At 42.3% G+C, this 17,658-nt stretch overlaps 2 protein-coding genes across 2 annotated transcripts; both read right to left on the bottom strand.

Moving 5' to 3' along the window:
- Positions 1–5,627: 5,627 nt before the first annotated feature.
- rps21 (ribosomal protein S21) lies at positions 5,628–8,536 on the bottom strand. The gene is made up of 6 exons (XM_029505810.1): positions 8,506–8,536; positions 7,957–8,034; positions 7,185–7,248; positions 6,424–6,495; positions 5,912–5,967; positions 5,628–5,691 (listed from the first exon to the last, which is right to left on the bottom strand). Exons 2-6 carry the CDS (start codon positions 8,004–8,006, stop codon positions 5,682–5,684), a joined length of 252 nt encoding a protein of 83 aa, XP_029361670.1. The 5' UTR covers positions 8,007–8,034; positions 8,506–8,536; the 3' UTR covers positions 5,628–5,681.
- Positions 8,537–9,220: 684 nt separating this feature from the next.
- On the bottom strand, positions 9,221–11,403 carry LOC115045870 (interleukin-17F-like). The gene is made up of 3 exons (XM_029505809.1): positions 11,308–11,403; positions 10,776–10,921; positions 9,221–10,157 (listed from the first exon to the last, which is right to left on the bottom strand). The coding sequence occupies exons 1-3, from the start codon at positions 11,326–11,328 to the stop codon at positions 9,953–9,955; spliced, it is 372 nt and encodes a 123-aa protein (XP_029361669.1). The 5' UTR covers positions 11,329–11,403; the 3' UTR covers positions 9,221–9,952.
- Positions 11,404–17,658: the final 6,255 nt, after the last annotated feature.

Genomic DNA, 17,658 nt, shown 5'->3' with positions numbered 1-17,658 from the left:
GATGATACAAAACAGAAACAAGCAGCACATGTTCACAGCAGACGGCTGATTCATTCCCCGTCCATCGACAAACAGACTCCGTGACTAATCCTCACACGCAGTGGGAAAACTGAAGTACGGCAGCAGAGAAGGGCCAAATGGGGAAGGACGTTTTACTGTCTGCTGCTGAATCACTTCGACTTGTCTCACTAATCTTCTCAAAAGCTGATCTACTTCCTGGTTACCGAGGAAACCAAAGGCCAAGTGAAGGACCAGCCACTTGTTGTCATGGAAACCGCTGACCGCTCCGTCAATTGAACCCACTTAGCACCCCGCTGGTCCCGACACAAACACACACACACAAAGAAGTTGTGTAATTTAACAAAAATAAAAAGTGGGAATGAAAGGGAGGAAAGGAAGTAACAATAATGAAACGAGTCCTTCGTGACTGAAGGAAACGCTTCAGACGGTTCTTTCAGGGTCAGTCTAACTTTTTCATGTTTTCCATTTTCTTTTTATTGTTGGTGGAAGACGACACGTCACAGCTGTAAAAGGGAAATTTAGGTTTCAACACTAAAACACAACTAAGTTGCATTCGTCTTTAATTGATCTTGAACAGAGTGGACTGAAAAGATGAGTTTCAGAGTTGTTGTTTTTAAATAAAAGGCAGAATGAAGTAAAAACTATCGAACACCAAACGTGGTGTTTTGTTTTTAGTTGCTTCAAAGGCAACGTGAAGTTTAAACCTTAAACCTATATTTTACTGGAATCTGTCCTTTCTTTTGCTCAGTTCAGGGACGAGAGCTGCCCTGGGGGGTTTAAACTGGACCCCCCTCCACTGTTTAAAGGCTGGATCAGAAAAACGACCGTCACCACCGTTGAGGCTCAGGAGTTTAAAGGCAGCAGAGCTTCGGAAACTCCCTCCTCACACACCTTTGAAATGTGGGGAGGGGTTCGGGGCGGTTGGGGGGGGGGGGGTGGATAAAACCAACACGCCGGTAGTCCCGCCCACTTCATGCTGTGATTTGCCAGGTGAGTGCAGCTGAGAAAGCAGCTAAAGTTACAACCAGAAGGTTTATCATCCCGTGCTTCAGCATTTAATGTGAACAACCAGGAGCACAACCCCCCCCCCACCACACACACACACACAGAGCGATCAGCTATACAGACTGAGCCTAAATATGAAGACAGATCCTTGTTTGGTTTGTGTCAGTCGTTCTCTTTCACCTTTTCTTTCCTGTTTCTGTTCCACAGTAACAGAATAATGTGCTAAAAATAAAAGTCCAACAGTTAACAGCTCTAGACCTGGACCTGGGTTGGGCCTGGACCTGGACCTGGACCTGGGCCTGGGCCTGGGCCTGGGCCTGGGCCTGGACCTGGACCTGGACCTGGACCTGGGCCTGGGCCTGGACCTGGGCCTGGACCTGGGCCTGGACCTGGGACTGGACCTGGACCTGGGCCTGGACCTGGGCCTGGGTCTGGGTCTGGGTCTGGGCCTGGACCTGGACCTGGACCTGGACCTGGACCTGGACCTGGACCTGGACCTGGGCCTGGACCTGGACCCACTGGATTTTTGTTGGTTCAGTGAAGTGAAGACGTTTTAATCACCTCCTCATTTTGAAGGTCAGATCAAATTCTTTTATCTAAATCCGTCTGTATCTGTTCACAGTCAAAACCTGTCATCACACAACAACACAACACAACACAACACGACATGACACGACACGACACGACACACTCTTCATGTTTCCCTCTCTGGCAGCCATAACTTCTATATGCAAACATATACCCAGCATTCCTCGGAGCCCCCCCCCCCAATCAGATAGGACTCCTGAGATGAATACACACACACACATTGCTGAGGGCGGATATGTTTGAAGTGCTGTGGGCCAGGGAGGGGATGTTTTGGGTTGACAGAATAAGCTGTGTGTGTGTGTGTGTGTGTGTGTGTGTGTGTCAGGTACCTACATGCCCTTCTCTTTGTCTCCTTCAACAAAACACTTGAAACCACACACACTCCTGGTGGCCTTCTCCTCCTCTTTCTCCGTTTTGTTCCTTTTTCTTTCACTGTGTGAAAACAGAATCAGGACCAGGACCAGGACCGGGACCAGGACCGGGACCAGGACCGGGTCCTGATGTTCCCGGTGTCTGCAGGTCACCTGGTCTAACGTCGCATTGATGTCCACTCAAAAACAGAAAAAGATAAACACATTTATTCTTTATCAGAGTTCAACTTTAATGTTTAATTAAACTTCCTGAGATTTTGGGAGGAAGTCAAAGTGATGATGTTTCATCCAAATTAAACGGACCTTATATATTTTTAAACATCTTGCGGTATGAGTCACAAATCTTTCTTTGTTTCATAATTTAGTATCTGTGTGTTAAAGCAGTGAACACAATGAAGTTTCTTCCTGTTAAATTGAAGCCTACCTCGTTCTCTCTCTCTCTCTTCATGGACTTCACTGAGACTTTGAAGTCAGCTGGCGTCTAAAAGAAGACAAAGACACAAAGAGACGAGCCGGGCCGCTCCTGAGGACGGACAAAAGGATGAGAGAGGGAGATGGACAGACAGGGACGAGGACGAGGGTGGGGGGGGTGACAAAGGAGAGGATTTCATCTTTTCACTTGAGTTTTATTTCAACGTGTCGTGGCCATGACAGGAAGTCCAGGTGTGTCTGAGAGGACGGAGAGCTGGGATGTAACAGACAGTAAAGAAACAATCACACAACATGTCAACATCAGCGCAGACCGAGCAGATCTGGTCCAGGCCCTCATCGGTCTGTGCGTGGCTGAGACACAGCTCTCTTTGTCTGCATGTGTGTCAGAGGTATGCGGGGGGGCTTCCATCCCTTCATGTTAAGATCATTGTTTGGCAAGCTGCGACTCGCAGTGGAGGGAAAGCTCTGAGTACAACAAACACCTTCAACTTTCCATTCACAGCCAGAGTTTGGCTCCAAAAGCAGAAAGCTGAAACCTTCCGACTGAGAAGTCTGTAAATCTATCAGGTTGGAGACTTCCTCATAAATCTGAGCCAACGTTCTGTTATTATCAGCCTCCCCCAGCTTATACCCAACACATTTCAAAATGGCCGCTCATCTTCGCTCCAGAGAAGACCAAACCTTTTTAAACTGTCCAACGACTTTGTTCTCACGGTTGCTCACGTTTAACGCTCAGTAATTTTCCTGTAAAGGGGAAGTGAAGTAACTACAGGCCCCGATCTGCACATTCACTGGACTCTGTCATTCTACCTGAGAGGGGGGGGGGGGGGGGTTACCCATCAACCCCTGCTGCAGGAGCGGGCTGTCATTACAAAGCTCAATGACAATCTGCATTTCTTATTTTCAGTTTTTCAAATTCTGTAAAATTGTTTTGTGTTCGATGGACATTCAGATTTAATCATCTGTGAAAGGGAGAAAACACATATTCACAAACTGCTGAGAGCGGGAGAAGGAGATGGAGACACTGAAGATGTCAAGCAGCAGCTGATGACGGCGGTCATTAAGGTGGTGTGAAGGTTAAAGACGCCCCGAAGGCGGTCACCTGAACCTGCGGGACCTCCACCTCGGCCTCCTCTTCGCAACCCAAACCGCAAAATCCACCTGCAGGAAGAGTCAACGTCAGAATCAGAGAAATGTTTTTATTACAGCTGATCCACAACGGAATGAAAATATTACCAGAAATGTACCGTTAATATACAGAATGTAAAAATAATATAAAGACAGCTTTAAAGTGAATGAGCCTGTGATAAAGGCCTGGTGGATTTAAAATCACATCCGATCACGAATGATCTGTCACAGCTGGCACGTTGGATAACTTTTTATTAGACCTCTGGAAAAGTTTCAAGCTGATAATTGAACTTTCTGTTGTCTCAGGCTGCCCTCTGCTGGCTCACAGTAACTCCAGTCAGTTCGTTTACTGTTTCTATAAACAGCAGTGAAGAAGTCAGAGTTTCTGCAGAATCTCTGAACCATGTCAAACTAAACACACCCAGCTGCCTGTTGTGACTAACCGAGGGGCATCTGAAACGCAGGTCTGTTACCACGGTGACTGTCACCGTGGTAACGGACCTGCGTTTCTTCCTGTCTCCTCCCACACAAACAAAGCTGTCCCACGGGGTTTGCCCATTCATCCCCAATCCGACTAATTCAAAACGCTTTACGTGGCGAGAGAATCCACCCAGATTAAATGTCAGTAACATTCTCCATCACAGCTATGCTTACACCTCACTGAGATCATTTATACTTTAAGGCTTTTCAATGGGAGGAAAGTACTTCTGATTCTGAGGTGTGTGTGTGCAAACAGCAGTTTTCTTTACATCATCAGTGATGCAGAGCTCTTTGGAGAGCTGTGAGAACCAGAGAGGAATCCATATTCCATGATTTTACATGATAAACACCCTGCTGCTCTCCCCGTGGCAGCACAGCGTTCCTCCTGTTTCTGAATACTTCAGCTGCTGTGTTCTGCTGATTCAGAGGCTGATCGAGGCAGATGGCACCTTCCACAACTGTCGGAGGGGGAGATTTTATACACAAGTTTCATTGAAAAAGAAAAAAGAAACTTACATTTATACACAAAAATATGTACTTTCTACTGCTTACATTGTAAAAACAGGCAGGGGGGGGGCAGGTAACCGGGGGAAGAAGTCCAGTGAGAGAGTACCAAGAAGTTATCAAAGGATGTATTCATTAACGGAAGACATTCTGTTTTTACTTTTACTTTGAAAGTACATTCTTTTACTATAGTAAAGGAGTTGAATCAGTACTTCTACTTTTACACATGTATCTGTGTATCTGGACAGAATTAGTACGGGTTCTGGGGTGACCCGATGCCCTCAGCCTCTCAGAGGTGGTGGTGGCGGCTCCACTGGTTCGGGCCTTCTGCCTTCTTTCTGTTGGCTCAGCAGAATTCAAATGTTAATCTCTTATTTTAAATGAGAGAAAATCTGATTTTATTCCGATTTATAACTGTAAGCTACGATCTCGTGGTTAAATGTAAAGTCGGGGTAATAGTACATTCTGCAGCGGTGGTAGTGCTCATCCTCTCCATCGGGGAAGTAACTCGATCTTTTTCTCTGTTGTCATGGTGACTCATGGTATCGGGGCTCCATTGATGATGGCTTTTATCGAGGTTGTGCAACTCAAAATGAACTGACTCAGATCAGCTGTTCTGGAAGAACACTCCCGATTTGAACATTCAGCTTTGGGTAGAATTCTGTTCAGAAGTCAAAGTTAACTCTCCTTCTATACATTTATCACTCAGCTGATGAGCAGTGTTGACGGATTTCTCAAGCAAAATTTTACAAATTTTCATCCATGTTGCCGTGGACTCTGGTAGTGTCTACATTTGAATTGCGTATTTAATTTTCCAGTTTGATATCAACTGCTGACAGGCAATTAAAAAAAAACAAAACTGAATGGTTCATAGAAGGTGGTTGTTATTCTTGTTCTCATCAGCACCCAGAAATGTCGTTCAGTGTTCTGAGTGTGGAGCAGCTGCCCAATCAAATCCCAAATATAAACCACTTTAAGTAAAAGTTCAGCATTTATTCCACATCAGGGAGCTTCATCACATCTCAGAGTCAAAGAGAGTTCCTTGAATATGTAACTATCAATTTCACCAGTTATTTAAAAAACTACAATAGCAGAAAGTTTTTTTTTCGCCAACATTTATTTTACAAAGTTCCCAAATCTCCAGAATCACACTCAGAAGTTCCTGCCAGAAAAAAAAAGAAGAAAGTTTTAGCTGCCAAAACCAGATCAACAGCTCCTGATTCATAAGTAAAATAAATCTCAGCAGAATTTTCCTCAAAGATTTTATCTAATTACTGCATTTTCATCACCACTGATGTTGAAAATCTGTTCTTTGGATAATATTTCTAGTTTCATGTAAACACTTAGGTGAACCAGCTGTAGTTGGATTTTGAGGTTCTTACTTTGCGACGATGGTGTCATTCTTTGCCAGCCGGAGGATGGAATCATCAGACTCACCCTGGAGAACGAAGAACAACATGTCATCTGGAGATTTGATCTAAATTTGAAGGAACGTTTAGCCTTTCTAAACTCCGCGTGCTAAAGGTTGATTTATTGTCATTTGCATGTTTGCACATTAAACTAAATTTGTGCTCAGTTCAGGAAGAGTACGACAATGTGTATGAAAATCTATCATTTTAGTTCTATACTAAGGTTTGATTTATTGTGAGACACACAAAGGGGATAAAGGTGGGCTCTGAAATGGAAACACCAACGGTCCAAAAAGTAACACAATTATTCACAAAAGGTTTTATTCAACTTTACATTTTTCCAAGAGCTCCTACATGATGTGCTTTTCTGTTAATAATTTGAAGACAAACAGAAGACAATCATTTTAACACCCCATAGTCCAGCTGATCTACTGACCCCGCCCATGAAACGGCAGGAACAGGACAGTGTTCAGCGTTTGACTTACCATTCTGCGGATGGCGCCACAGATGGCGTAGGTCTTAAACTGACCGTTGAAACGACCGGTCACCTTGTCAACCTGCAGAGGAAGAGACAGTTAACCACGGCACACAGGAATCAGCCAGTTTGAGATCAGTTCTGTTCATGCTTTGGTTTCCTCGCCAGTTCAGCATCTTTAATAAAATTCCACACCAACAACCTCTGTTCAGGCATGTTACAGTCACAAAGTCTGGTTTAAGGTTTCTAAACATAGCAGGAGATATTTTATATCTGCAGCAGGATCAATTACACACTGACTGAATGACACTTCAATTAAATCTCCAATTTTAACATAGAAATTAACTACAACATGATTTTCATTGTGATGGATTACACACAAAGTATGTTTGCTTTCATTTTTGTATCCTAAAAACAAAAACAGCTGCTGTATGTGACGGAAGGACACAACATACAAGGAGAAACAGCAGCTCCAGCATTAAGAGTACTTGATCCTGACTGACTGACCACCTTTACAGATCAACACTAACCAACTGTGTGTTTCTGACAGAACTCCCATTTTCCTGTGCTCTGGTCATGAAGCTCATCCATCATCAGCGCAGCCTAACTCCCCTCAGTGTTTCCACGGTTTACTCTGCCTCCAAATTTTTACAATTAAAGGCTGAGCCCTTTATTTTTAAGTCCAAAACACAAAGTAGACTCATGCAGCAGCAGGAAGATTAAGACTCAGACACACTGATATTACAACACAGAAGAGATTATTGATTTTACCTCAGCAATGTTGATCTGGATGGAGGCATGGTCCTTAGCTCCAATGATTCTGTTGCTAGCAGAGCTGAAACACACACACAATCCTTAGTGTTTCAGTTCTAATGGCAGTTAAACACCATCATTGGGCTTCTGAAGGAACAAGTGCAGCTGCCAGCTTTAAAAACCCTAAAAACGACCAGGACCTTGTAAGTGGAATTGTTGTTTGAAAGTTTCTTTGGTTTTTCTCAGCAGAAAAGAAACCTCAGATGAAAGCAGCTGAACTATTACATGAACATTAAATGGCTGGATGGAATTTAGAGTTGAAAATGAATTATCGAAATAAATATTTTTCAGCAAATTTATACTTGCCTGCCACAAAGTGAGACTAGAACAAAACTTTACTGTCAATGCTTCAAAGACAAGAAAACACTTTGGCAGCTTTCGGTTTGGCATCTTAAAGAGTTTCAAAAATATAAATACAGCAATTAGACATTTAATTTGATTTGGAGGTAGTGCAGCATGTACAGATTACAGTAATACAGAAAGAATGAGGAAGATGAGGAGCTCCCTGGCTGATGTAGAAAAATTCAACAAGGTGAAGGTGACATCTTTGTCCATTCAACAGTGCAAAAACCCAAACAAAGTATTAAAGAAGTGTTTGATTTAGTTCAAGAATAAACCCTAAGTTTTATTGGTACTGTCACAGCACACACGATAGGCGGCTTTCCTCCGGCTCCATCGGGATAAAAACCCCCCAACTGCCCCTGAAGCCCTCATTACTGCGGACACTCACCATTTTCGTGGGACGTAGAGATCCACGAACTCACCGGCGTCGTTCTGCATGTTTGTCAGGTTGTCCAGGCGAACAAATCTGCGGGAGACAGAAGAGCTCATGGAGGAGCAGAACGTTGGCTCTGCTGCAAACGAGCTAACGAGCTAACCGTTAGGGCTCACCAGCTAGCTAGATAGCGAGTCCGCTAAAACCTAAATAAGTCCACAAATTAAACATATTTTTATGGCTATGCGTTTCCATTAAAATCAAACACCTAACACAAGAAAACATCAATATTAATTATTTTTAAGTCTCCAAATCTGTCTTGACGCTGTTAGCCGGCTAGCATCTGTTAGCATGTGTAGCCCGGAGCTCGGCCGCATGTGGCTGCTCACGCTGCCCGACAAATGTCCGCTATTAACGCACATTTTCTGCGGTAAACCCCGAAGACACACAGCTCTCAGATGCACGGACACATTACCTCCGACAATCCAGAACAAAGCTGTGGCTAAAAGCAGAAATAAAAGGGCATTTTAAATGTTTTGAGACAAGAGCTCGACGGAAACCCACCGTGTTCGACAAATGGCCGACGGGAAAGGAAGTGACGTCGACCCGGAAGTAAACGTACGTCCGACAGAAAACGAGCCAAAAGGCCGTTTTCAGGTCAACTTGAAGAAAATTTTATTTTTGAACTTCAACTCTGCAGCTAAACTAGCGGTTAGTTAAATATTTAATACTTTCTGTCTTCATATTAACTTATTAACTTATATTAACTTTATTTATATACCACATTTAAAAACATAAAATACGATAATTACAACTAATTATCATCAAATTAGCTGAATAGTGGGTTAATTAATAATATTTAATTGTTCTGTTTTGTCGCTATGGGAAAAAAACAAAATATTTATTGTTTTGTAAAAGTCTATTAGGGCATAAAAGTAGATCGTCTATTGGCCTCTGTTATAAATGATCGTTTCATAATTTGTAGACCAACAAAAACCAGATAATCTCTAAGAATTATGCAATAAGAACTGACTCATAGTTAGTGTTGCAGTTCATCCCAGATGGCTGATGTCAGAGCTGCAAGCTCTTCCACATTAACACAGGAAAGCTTTACTCTGTGTTTGTGTTTGCAATGTGAATCAAAGCCATTTCACTGAACATAAACACTCCCAGACCAACAAGTAAACAACATATTGCTACGAAAAGCCCAAACAATCTTGACTTAATCTGAGTTTATTAAAAGTTTAGTAAAGGAATAGTAAACACAGGCATGAAACCACTTTAGAATGCACATAATGCATAATCATTTTCACATTTGTATTGAACACAAATATCCTGAGCGTATTACAATGCTGTTATTGAAGATCACATGATACATGTAACTAATCCATGATATTCTCAGGTTGTATATCACATCTGAAAAAGCATGTTGAAAACTGGATGCTCCCCATGAAAATACGTCACCCTGAAATCTGTGAGACTGCCAAAAATGCAGAAAGCTATCAGATCTTTTACTTTTTCCCCATGTAACAAAAACATGTACTGGAGTTAATTCATGTCACTGACATACATAGTCAACAATTAAAGAAATGGCTGTTTCCACAAAGAAATCATATTAATCCCATTTTAAAGGTTCCAGTTTAGATACAGGCGGGTGGGCAGGAGAGATTCCAGCGCAGTCATGCTGGAATATTGTGAGACTCTGCGTTAAGGAGCTCTGAGGCTGGATGGCACTTTGGGTCAGCCTGCAGCGTGGAGCTGTGCTGTGGAACTGGTCACCCGTCTGTAGCTACACTGTTAATTAAAATCTATAAATAAATAAATAAGATAGACGCATGCACGACTCCTGTTGAGTAGCATATATGACTTGGATACATATAGAGGTATTTTCAAGAGCTTCACCAAAAAATAGACCAAAGCGTTAAAAATGTATTTTGCTGAGAAAGTTGCTAAGAGTTCCCGAAGGCACAAATTAGAACTAACTAGTCATTCTGCTGACGCATCAGGCGCATCATCCGCGAAGACTCGCTTGGACACACGTACATCCGACAGCGATCTGTAGTGGACACTGACACCAGCTGTTCAAGCGCTGATCCACCATCTTGTAGATGTAGATCTCCAGCATGATGGGCTTGGAGACCATTCCGTCCAAGAGGCAGTTCCGGCACACAGCAGATCTGATGGAAGCGGGGAACCGCTGGTTGTCTGTGGTGACGCTGAAGAGAAGCAGAAAAATGTCCATGAATAAACGGCAGCAGAGACACTGATGACTCTGGTATGTTTGAGTTCTGGTCTACAAAGCTTTGTTGGATGAGCAGATATTCATAAACGCCTGCTTGGCCTGCTTGAGTTGAAGCTCAGTGGAACAGGATGACTGTCAGAGAGATGAGCTCTGAATCCGTCCCCTGATTCTGACAAAGGTTTTCTTTTATCCTCATCTTCGTCTGTGAGAAACACTCAGACTAGAGACTCAAAAGAGATGCACTTTCTCAAACTTCTAACCAGCTCCCTTCCACCTCGGGAGCATTGTGCTCCTATTTTAAATCTAAGAAGCCGAGAGGCTCGAGCTCCATCTAAGTCCTTCTGCTGGAGAAGGTTTCATCAAGCACGGGTGCTTCGTGGATATTTAGTCAGCATGAAAATTAGTGCTGAAAAACTCAAACACTGTTAGATTTCTGTAAAGATTCTGGGTCAAACCTCAGAGACAGTAATATCTGGGCCAGCTGGACCAGAAGACTTTGAATCTCAAGAACTCGAGAAAGAAGACTCATGTATGAAAGGTGGAACCGGTCCAGCGGGCCCAGATTGAGATGGGCTGTATTCTGAAAACTCACTTTAAGGTCCAAGGAGCGACAGAGGAGTTGTCCAGTTCTGACACATGACGGAACAGTGACAGATTCGTTGTGTTGGTGATGACATGTTCACAGTCGGGTGCACAGATGGATGGTCTGCTTGTTGTCGCTCCCAGGGCCAACGGGAGCTGTAAACACAACAAACACAGGAACACATCACACGTCACTTTCACCAACAGCAGCCAAGTATCCACCTGATCGCTCGTCGTCGCTGCCAGTTTCTGTCTCACTGTTGATCAAAATCTTTTCTGCAAATTCTGTTTGTTGTATTGAAAGAGTTTGCAGTGAAAATTGAATCTTGGAGTCGATATGCTCTTTCAAAGGTCTTGGCTGGCTGTAACAGAGTTCTCAGGTCGGAGCCTGATCAGGATCATATTTCACAGATCAGCATTTTTTGGGCTACAAGTATCTGCAGGCATGAACAATAAAAGCCTTTCTTAGATTTACCCCTCAGACATCTGAAATATCTCCATCAAGTTTTTGCAGCCGAGATGGAAAGAGTTTGAGTACTCACCATGAGAGCAAAGAAGAACATGATGATGGTGAGCCTGCTGGAAATGAGTGAAACTTCAGTGAGGTGGTGGTGATGCTGGAGATGATGCTGCTGGGTCTATCCTCTCTGTCTGCCGGCTGTTGGCTGATCTCTACTCCTCTCTCAGTCCACCTTTCCTTTTTTATCCTGTTGCAGCGGTGATGACCGAGCTCATTTACATGACAGGAAAAAAAAAAAAAACGGAGGCGGACATTGGGACCGCTGCCAACAAACACAATGTCATCCCCATTTCAACTCAGTTAATGACTTCTCTGTTGCGTGTGTTCTCTTTTTCTTTTTTCTTTTTTTTCGCTGTTTCATTCTTCTGTCATGGCTTGATTTAGTCTGAAGATAGCAAAGACCAAGATTAGAAAATCATTCAAATGAGTAAAGTGCAGTTGTTTTTATTATTATTTCTTACTTTCAACACAAAATCAATGTTTTTATTTTACACACATGCAATTACTTCACTGCAGTATTTAATATGTGGATGTGTATTAATCTAATGGCCTGTTGGATATATAGCAATAACTATATTTTTCCAATATTTGACTAATTTTCAGGTTCCAAATCAAATCAAATTTATTTCTAATGCTCTCCTTAAAGGTTCTTCAGATATACATCAGATCAGGACAAGACTTCTATTTAATTTTTTATAGAAAAGCCAATCTATAAAATCTATCTGATAAAACAGCCAGAGTGAGTCAAGACAAACAGAACCAGAAAAAAAGACAAAACAAGAGTATGTTTGCTGCATGTTCATCAGTTAGAGCTGTTTTAGACAACCAGGGGTTGAGTCCAGTGGAGGCGTGGTGGGGGACGCTGTCTTTGCACCACACCTCAGCTTCCTCTGAACTGAGCGCAGGGAAAGCCTAAACAAACCGCCCACATGTTAGACCCCCCCGCCACGCTGTTAGGATCCGCCTGCTGCATGACGATGTGTCATACAGGTTGTTCCCAGCTAAAGTCATCACACAACTTTCCCTCTTTCTCTCAGGGAAGTGGGTGTTGTGGGAGGGAAGCTCAAGGCAAAGCTCACCATGAAGAAATCAATGATGAGACAAGAATAAACAAGCATGGCAGCTTTGAAAAAGTATGCTTTCACCATCTAAACATACAAATTATCGATAAATAGAAGATTAAAAAAAGCTTAACCATTATAACACTCAGGCAGATGAAAAAGTAAAGTCAGGTGATTCTGGTTGGAAAGGAAAACGGTGTGGACAGCACCGTGTCACAGCGGCTCTCTCTGAAGGTCCTGAGGCCTCCGCAGACGTCCTGTTTGGGTCCATTGGTGCCGCTAAACCGTCCGTAGGTCTGAGCGGTTGTTGGTCTGTCCAGGGTGACTCCGCCCTCCAGAACCCCCCCGTGACCCGGAAACAGATCAGAGGAAGAAGATGGATGAAGGTAATTCAACATTAACTTCATGAAACGTTTGTGCTGCTGCGTTTCTGTCCAAATTAACGTTTGGAATGGACGTCGCTACCAAAGAAAATATCATCATCTGCCACTTGGTGGGATTTTCACCATCTGATAAATGTTTTGTTTTTCACTCTGCTTTGGTCACCGCCAGGCGCTTTAGAGAAAAGCAAAAGAAACTGAAAAGTGTCAGGAGGTCAGCCAGGAGGTGATAGATCATTTCACCAACAAAATGATGAATTCACTAGTTTTTTCTGCTGAATTTGATTTATTATTTATATGACCTTGCAAAAACAAATGTACTTCTACATTTTGGGATTCTTTCTAATATTACTGATTTGCATTCAGAAGCTGTGGAGACTGTCCTGGATTCAGATGACCTCATCCATCGCTGTCAGTTTTGTTATTGACGGTCAATGACTTCAGTCAGATATAATTTCATCATTTGCTGTGTCGGATGTGGGGTGAGGAGTTTATGTAATGATGTGAACTCTTTTTTCTCAACTTGTCATAGTATCTGTATGTGTCATCAGTGATAGTCTGACAGACAGACAGCTGGTATTTTTCCTCTGACTGCACTTCGGAGCTGGACCTGGGAACCGGTGCTCCCTTCACGGCGGACCATTTATCAAATAAAAGCACCATTTCTAGCAGCAGAGCATCTTTCTTTTGTTTGGCATTGAGCTGGATTTACAGCTCATCCACATCTGGATAGCCTCCACTGAGACCTCCAGCAGCCGGTCCAGATGTGGAGCCTGAAGCCTGAACAGGCCGGCAGTCTCAGACACCGAGCGGCAGCAGCGGGTTGTTTCGGCACAGCTGATGTGTTTTAGTTCTACGAAAACCAACATTTCTGAGGCCTCGTTGGGTTCGAACTACGGACTGAATTTGTTGAAGGACACAAATCAGTATCACTGGACTCGATCTAATTCAGCATGAAGACGTAGGAAGCTCTACATGTCCTGTCTTGTTTGCTCCAACTTTAATATTTCAGAAGGGTTTCACTGTGGGCCTGGACCGACCCATACCTCTGATATCTCACTGAAGAAAAGGGGAAACTTTCTCTAATGATGCAACATCCTCATCATCACAGAGGACATCGCGACATGTCTGACAGGCCAATCGAAGACTTTGTTGGAGTTCAATGAGTCAGGCATTCCTCCTCCTCTCACATCACACGTAGGTATTGCAGCGACCGGCTCAGGCATGTTGCTGCTTTGTCACAATGTTTCGAATAATCATTCACACGTTCATGTCATTTTCAGGATATACCAGCTGGTCAGAGATATTTGAACTGGTTGCAAATGCCGGGGGAAGCCCAAGGAGGAGGAAGTGCACAGCACACAAAGCATGAAAATGACCCCACACTCCTGCAGGTGTGTTATTGTGGCTCTTATCAGTATACAATAATGAACACACTCGGGGAACGCCTCACAGACCCACACACATGGAAAACAAAACGCAGTGTTGTTGTTGTTTGGTCACTTGGAGATAGAAATGTTGTATTGGTCTTTGTGTCACAGAGAACAGTGAAAAATCATTTAAATAAAGAGCCATAAATAATTAAAATGATTCATCTGAGCTGAGCTGTGCAATATAAACATGTTACCATAACACATTTCACTGGACCATCGGGCCTCTGAAGTGAAAGTGAAATATGAAGAGAGAGCTTTAAAAAACTATTAGAAATGATCTATAAAATCTATAAACACAAGCAGATAGAGAGAGACATCTATAGATCATAACAAATAGATTTATGACTGTTTTATTATTCATTATGTAAACCAACACTGTGAAGTTTTTAATCACCTTTACCAACTACAGTAAGGAATTAACTGCACATATAATATGGAATGATGCAGCGTTTTTTATTTGCATATGACTATTTTGGTGCAATTGCTGCTTTTCAAAGAAAAAAGATTTAAGTATTTAATCCATCATGAGTTAGATAAATCCACAGTGGACTCTTTTGCAAACCGTCTTAAATTAATGTTTATATCTGTATCTATAGTTCATTTATAGTAATTTATAGAGGATTATTATTGAGTATCACTGGAATTACATTTCTTGAGTCATCCTCTATCAGTGAATTTAAGCTGAAGAAAATAAATAAATGATTGGGTCACTTTGAGTGAGCTCAGCAGCTGAGTCAGACTCTGAGGGACCATCTACTGAGCAAATGTGTAAAAAGATAACTCATTTCCTCTGTACCTGCAGTGGAACACAACTGAAATCAGCCTGACGGAGCCGTGTGGAGGAGAATAAGATAGAGAAACACCCTTTTACCCTGAGCCTGAGCCATCTTCAAAAGAAGAAACACCAAAATAGTCACATTCCACTGGCATGCTGGTTGCTGTTATTTTTAGTTTTAGATACTTTTTCCTCAAATGGCCCAAAATTCTGCAGCGAAATTTTAACATCACTTCAACTTTAGTTTGCGTCCGACGCACCCTTCACCACATCTCACAGATGGACAGCAGATCTGTTATTGATTCTGATCAGCAGAAGAACACAAAGACATGTGAGGAACTTTCCATGTTCAACTTTTCTTTGGTCTGATTATAGCGAGCAAATTTCACTGAGTCAGAAAAATTCAGCTGACTCTGAATATGAGGAGATATTTAAAGTAAAGTAAAGTAAAAGTAGTAATTTATAGAGGATTATTATTGAGTATCACTGGAATTACATTTCTTGAGTCATCCTCTATCAGTGAATTTAAGCTGAAGAAAATAAATAAATGATTGGGTCACTTTGAGAGAGCTCAGCAGCTGAGTCAGACTCTGAGGGACCATCTACTGAGCATATGTGTAAAAAGATAACTCATTTCCTCTGTACCTGCAGTGGAACACAACTGAAATCAGCCTGACGGAGCCGTGTGGAGGAGAATAAGATAGAGAAACACCCTTTTACCCAGAGGAACTTTCCATGTTCAACTTTTCTTTGGTCTGATTATAGCGAGCAAATTTCACTGAGTCAGAAAGATTCAGCTGACTCTGAATATGAGGAGATATTTAAAAAAAGATAGCATTTCTGATGAAAAAGGAAAAAGCCGCAATGTGTGGATCTGTTTTTTTTTTCCTCAGGTCATAGTTGAAACCAAACAACTGCATTAACAGTCATTGTTCTACAAAATGCAAATGTGATCTTCAAAAAGTGGATTGAAAGAAACATTCCACAGCTCCTGAGTTTTTTTTGTGCACTTTCTAACTCAGCTTCTGTAAACTAAAGTCTCTTTCCTCCCTATTTTTCAGCTTCCCTCCTTTCACACTTGATCAGTTGCATCATTAATTTGGTCTCAGATCACATGTAAAGGTGTAATTCTGCTGTTGCCTCACATGGCGGTGGGTGTTGTGAAAGGGCAACAGGTGATGAGGTAGGGTTGATCTAAATTTAACCCACATCTCTTATGGTTTCACAAGTCAATGCTTCGGCAGAATTTGCATCTGTTGACTCATAAGCAGAGTTGCATTGCAGCAGGCTGGGTGTGTTTGTGTTACGCTCCACCGGGAGATACTGCCGGTTGTATATATATAAGTGGGGTGTCACCACTTCAAAGGAACAGTAAACAGGTTTTCAGCTTGTTTGATCCATTTTAATCACCTCTGTTTGTGTGGGAGGGGGTGGGGAGCGATGACCAGGACTGGCCCTGGAGATGTTTGTGTCCTGAGGTCTGACCCAAACAGACTGGACGTCCATGAATGTCAGAGTGTTTCCCGACCCGGTCACGGTCAGCTGGGACTCTGGTTCCTGCACACGGGGGCCAGGACCTGGAACTGGACTCACCGGTCTCATGCAAATCCAGACCGGCGAGCTACAGTTGGAAACTGTTTTTGCAGTTTGCAACGAGCCAGGAGACCAAGCATGAATAAACAGCTGAATAAATATTTAGACCCCAATAAAGCCCCAAACAAGATGAGCAGGTATATAAACCACACCTCAGATATTTGTGCACAGATTACATTTAGACAAAAGCATTGGTAGCTGGATGCCAACAATGTGTGACGTGAAGCTGAAACCAGCAGATCAGCAGGCGGTTAGTGTAAAACAAAAAGCTGAGTCTCAACATGTCGGGTCTTGAAAATTTATCTTACAAAACCTGCACTATAAAGTCACAGGTGGAGGATTTTGGTTTCAGCTGGTCAATAACCTTTTCTTCCTTCCACTACCTCATATTTTTTCTCTAACATCATTTTAATTTTTTTGTATGTGAAGTCAAACTGAACTTCTCATCCCGGTATAAAGCTCACATGCAAACTGACAATAATAAATATCACTATTATTAACATTATTATAAATCCAGTTTCCAGCTACAGCGTAGAGACATCAAGTTCAATTAACAGCCAACTAATTATAAGTTAATTAATTACGTCAGAAGAAATGAAAAAATGATGAAATGTTGAGTTGTAACAATTTTTATTTCCTGTCATGAACTTGATCGAGCACAAGAAAAGCCTTTCACAACACAAGTAGACAGAAAGAGCAATAACAATATTACAGAGATGATAGATGGCGCCAGTTTTCACCCTCAAAAGGGAAAACAAAATAAAACGAGACGAAAAAAGAAAAACAAAAATAAAAACTTTCATCTGTGACAAAAGCTACAAAAAGGATAAAACTATCGATGTTTCAATCCTGGTGAGAAGATACAGAATCACAGAATACAGAGACTAGAATAATTTAGCCCCCCCCAGGGCAGTTTGGCCACAGATGAACCAGGACGGACCTCTGCGGCCCCCGTCCGCTGGATTTGAACTTTTCCATTTATGAAAATACACACACGACACCCTGACTTTTATTTTGACACACAGGGTCCATTTAGTGATGAAGAGGTTCAGATTATTGATCAATAATCAATTATCAGCTCATCAGTGAAGTGATGGATGACAGATTAGGGCTCCTAACAGACCTGTGTGT

Source organism: Echeneis naucrates, chromosome 7 (assembly GCF_900963305.1).
Source record: "Echeneis naucrates chromosome 7, fEcheNa1.1, whole genome shotgun sequence".
In the NCBI taxonomy this organism is placed as follows: domain Eukaryota; kingdom Metazoa; phylum Chordata; class Actinopteri; order Carangiformes; family Echeneidae; genus Echeneis; species Echeneis naucrates.
This window is presented reverse-complemented; position numbering and strand designations above follow the sequence as displayed.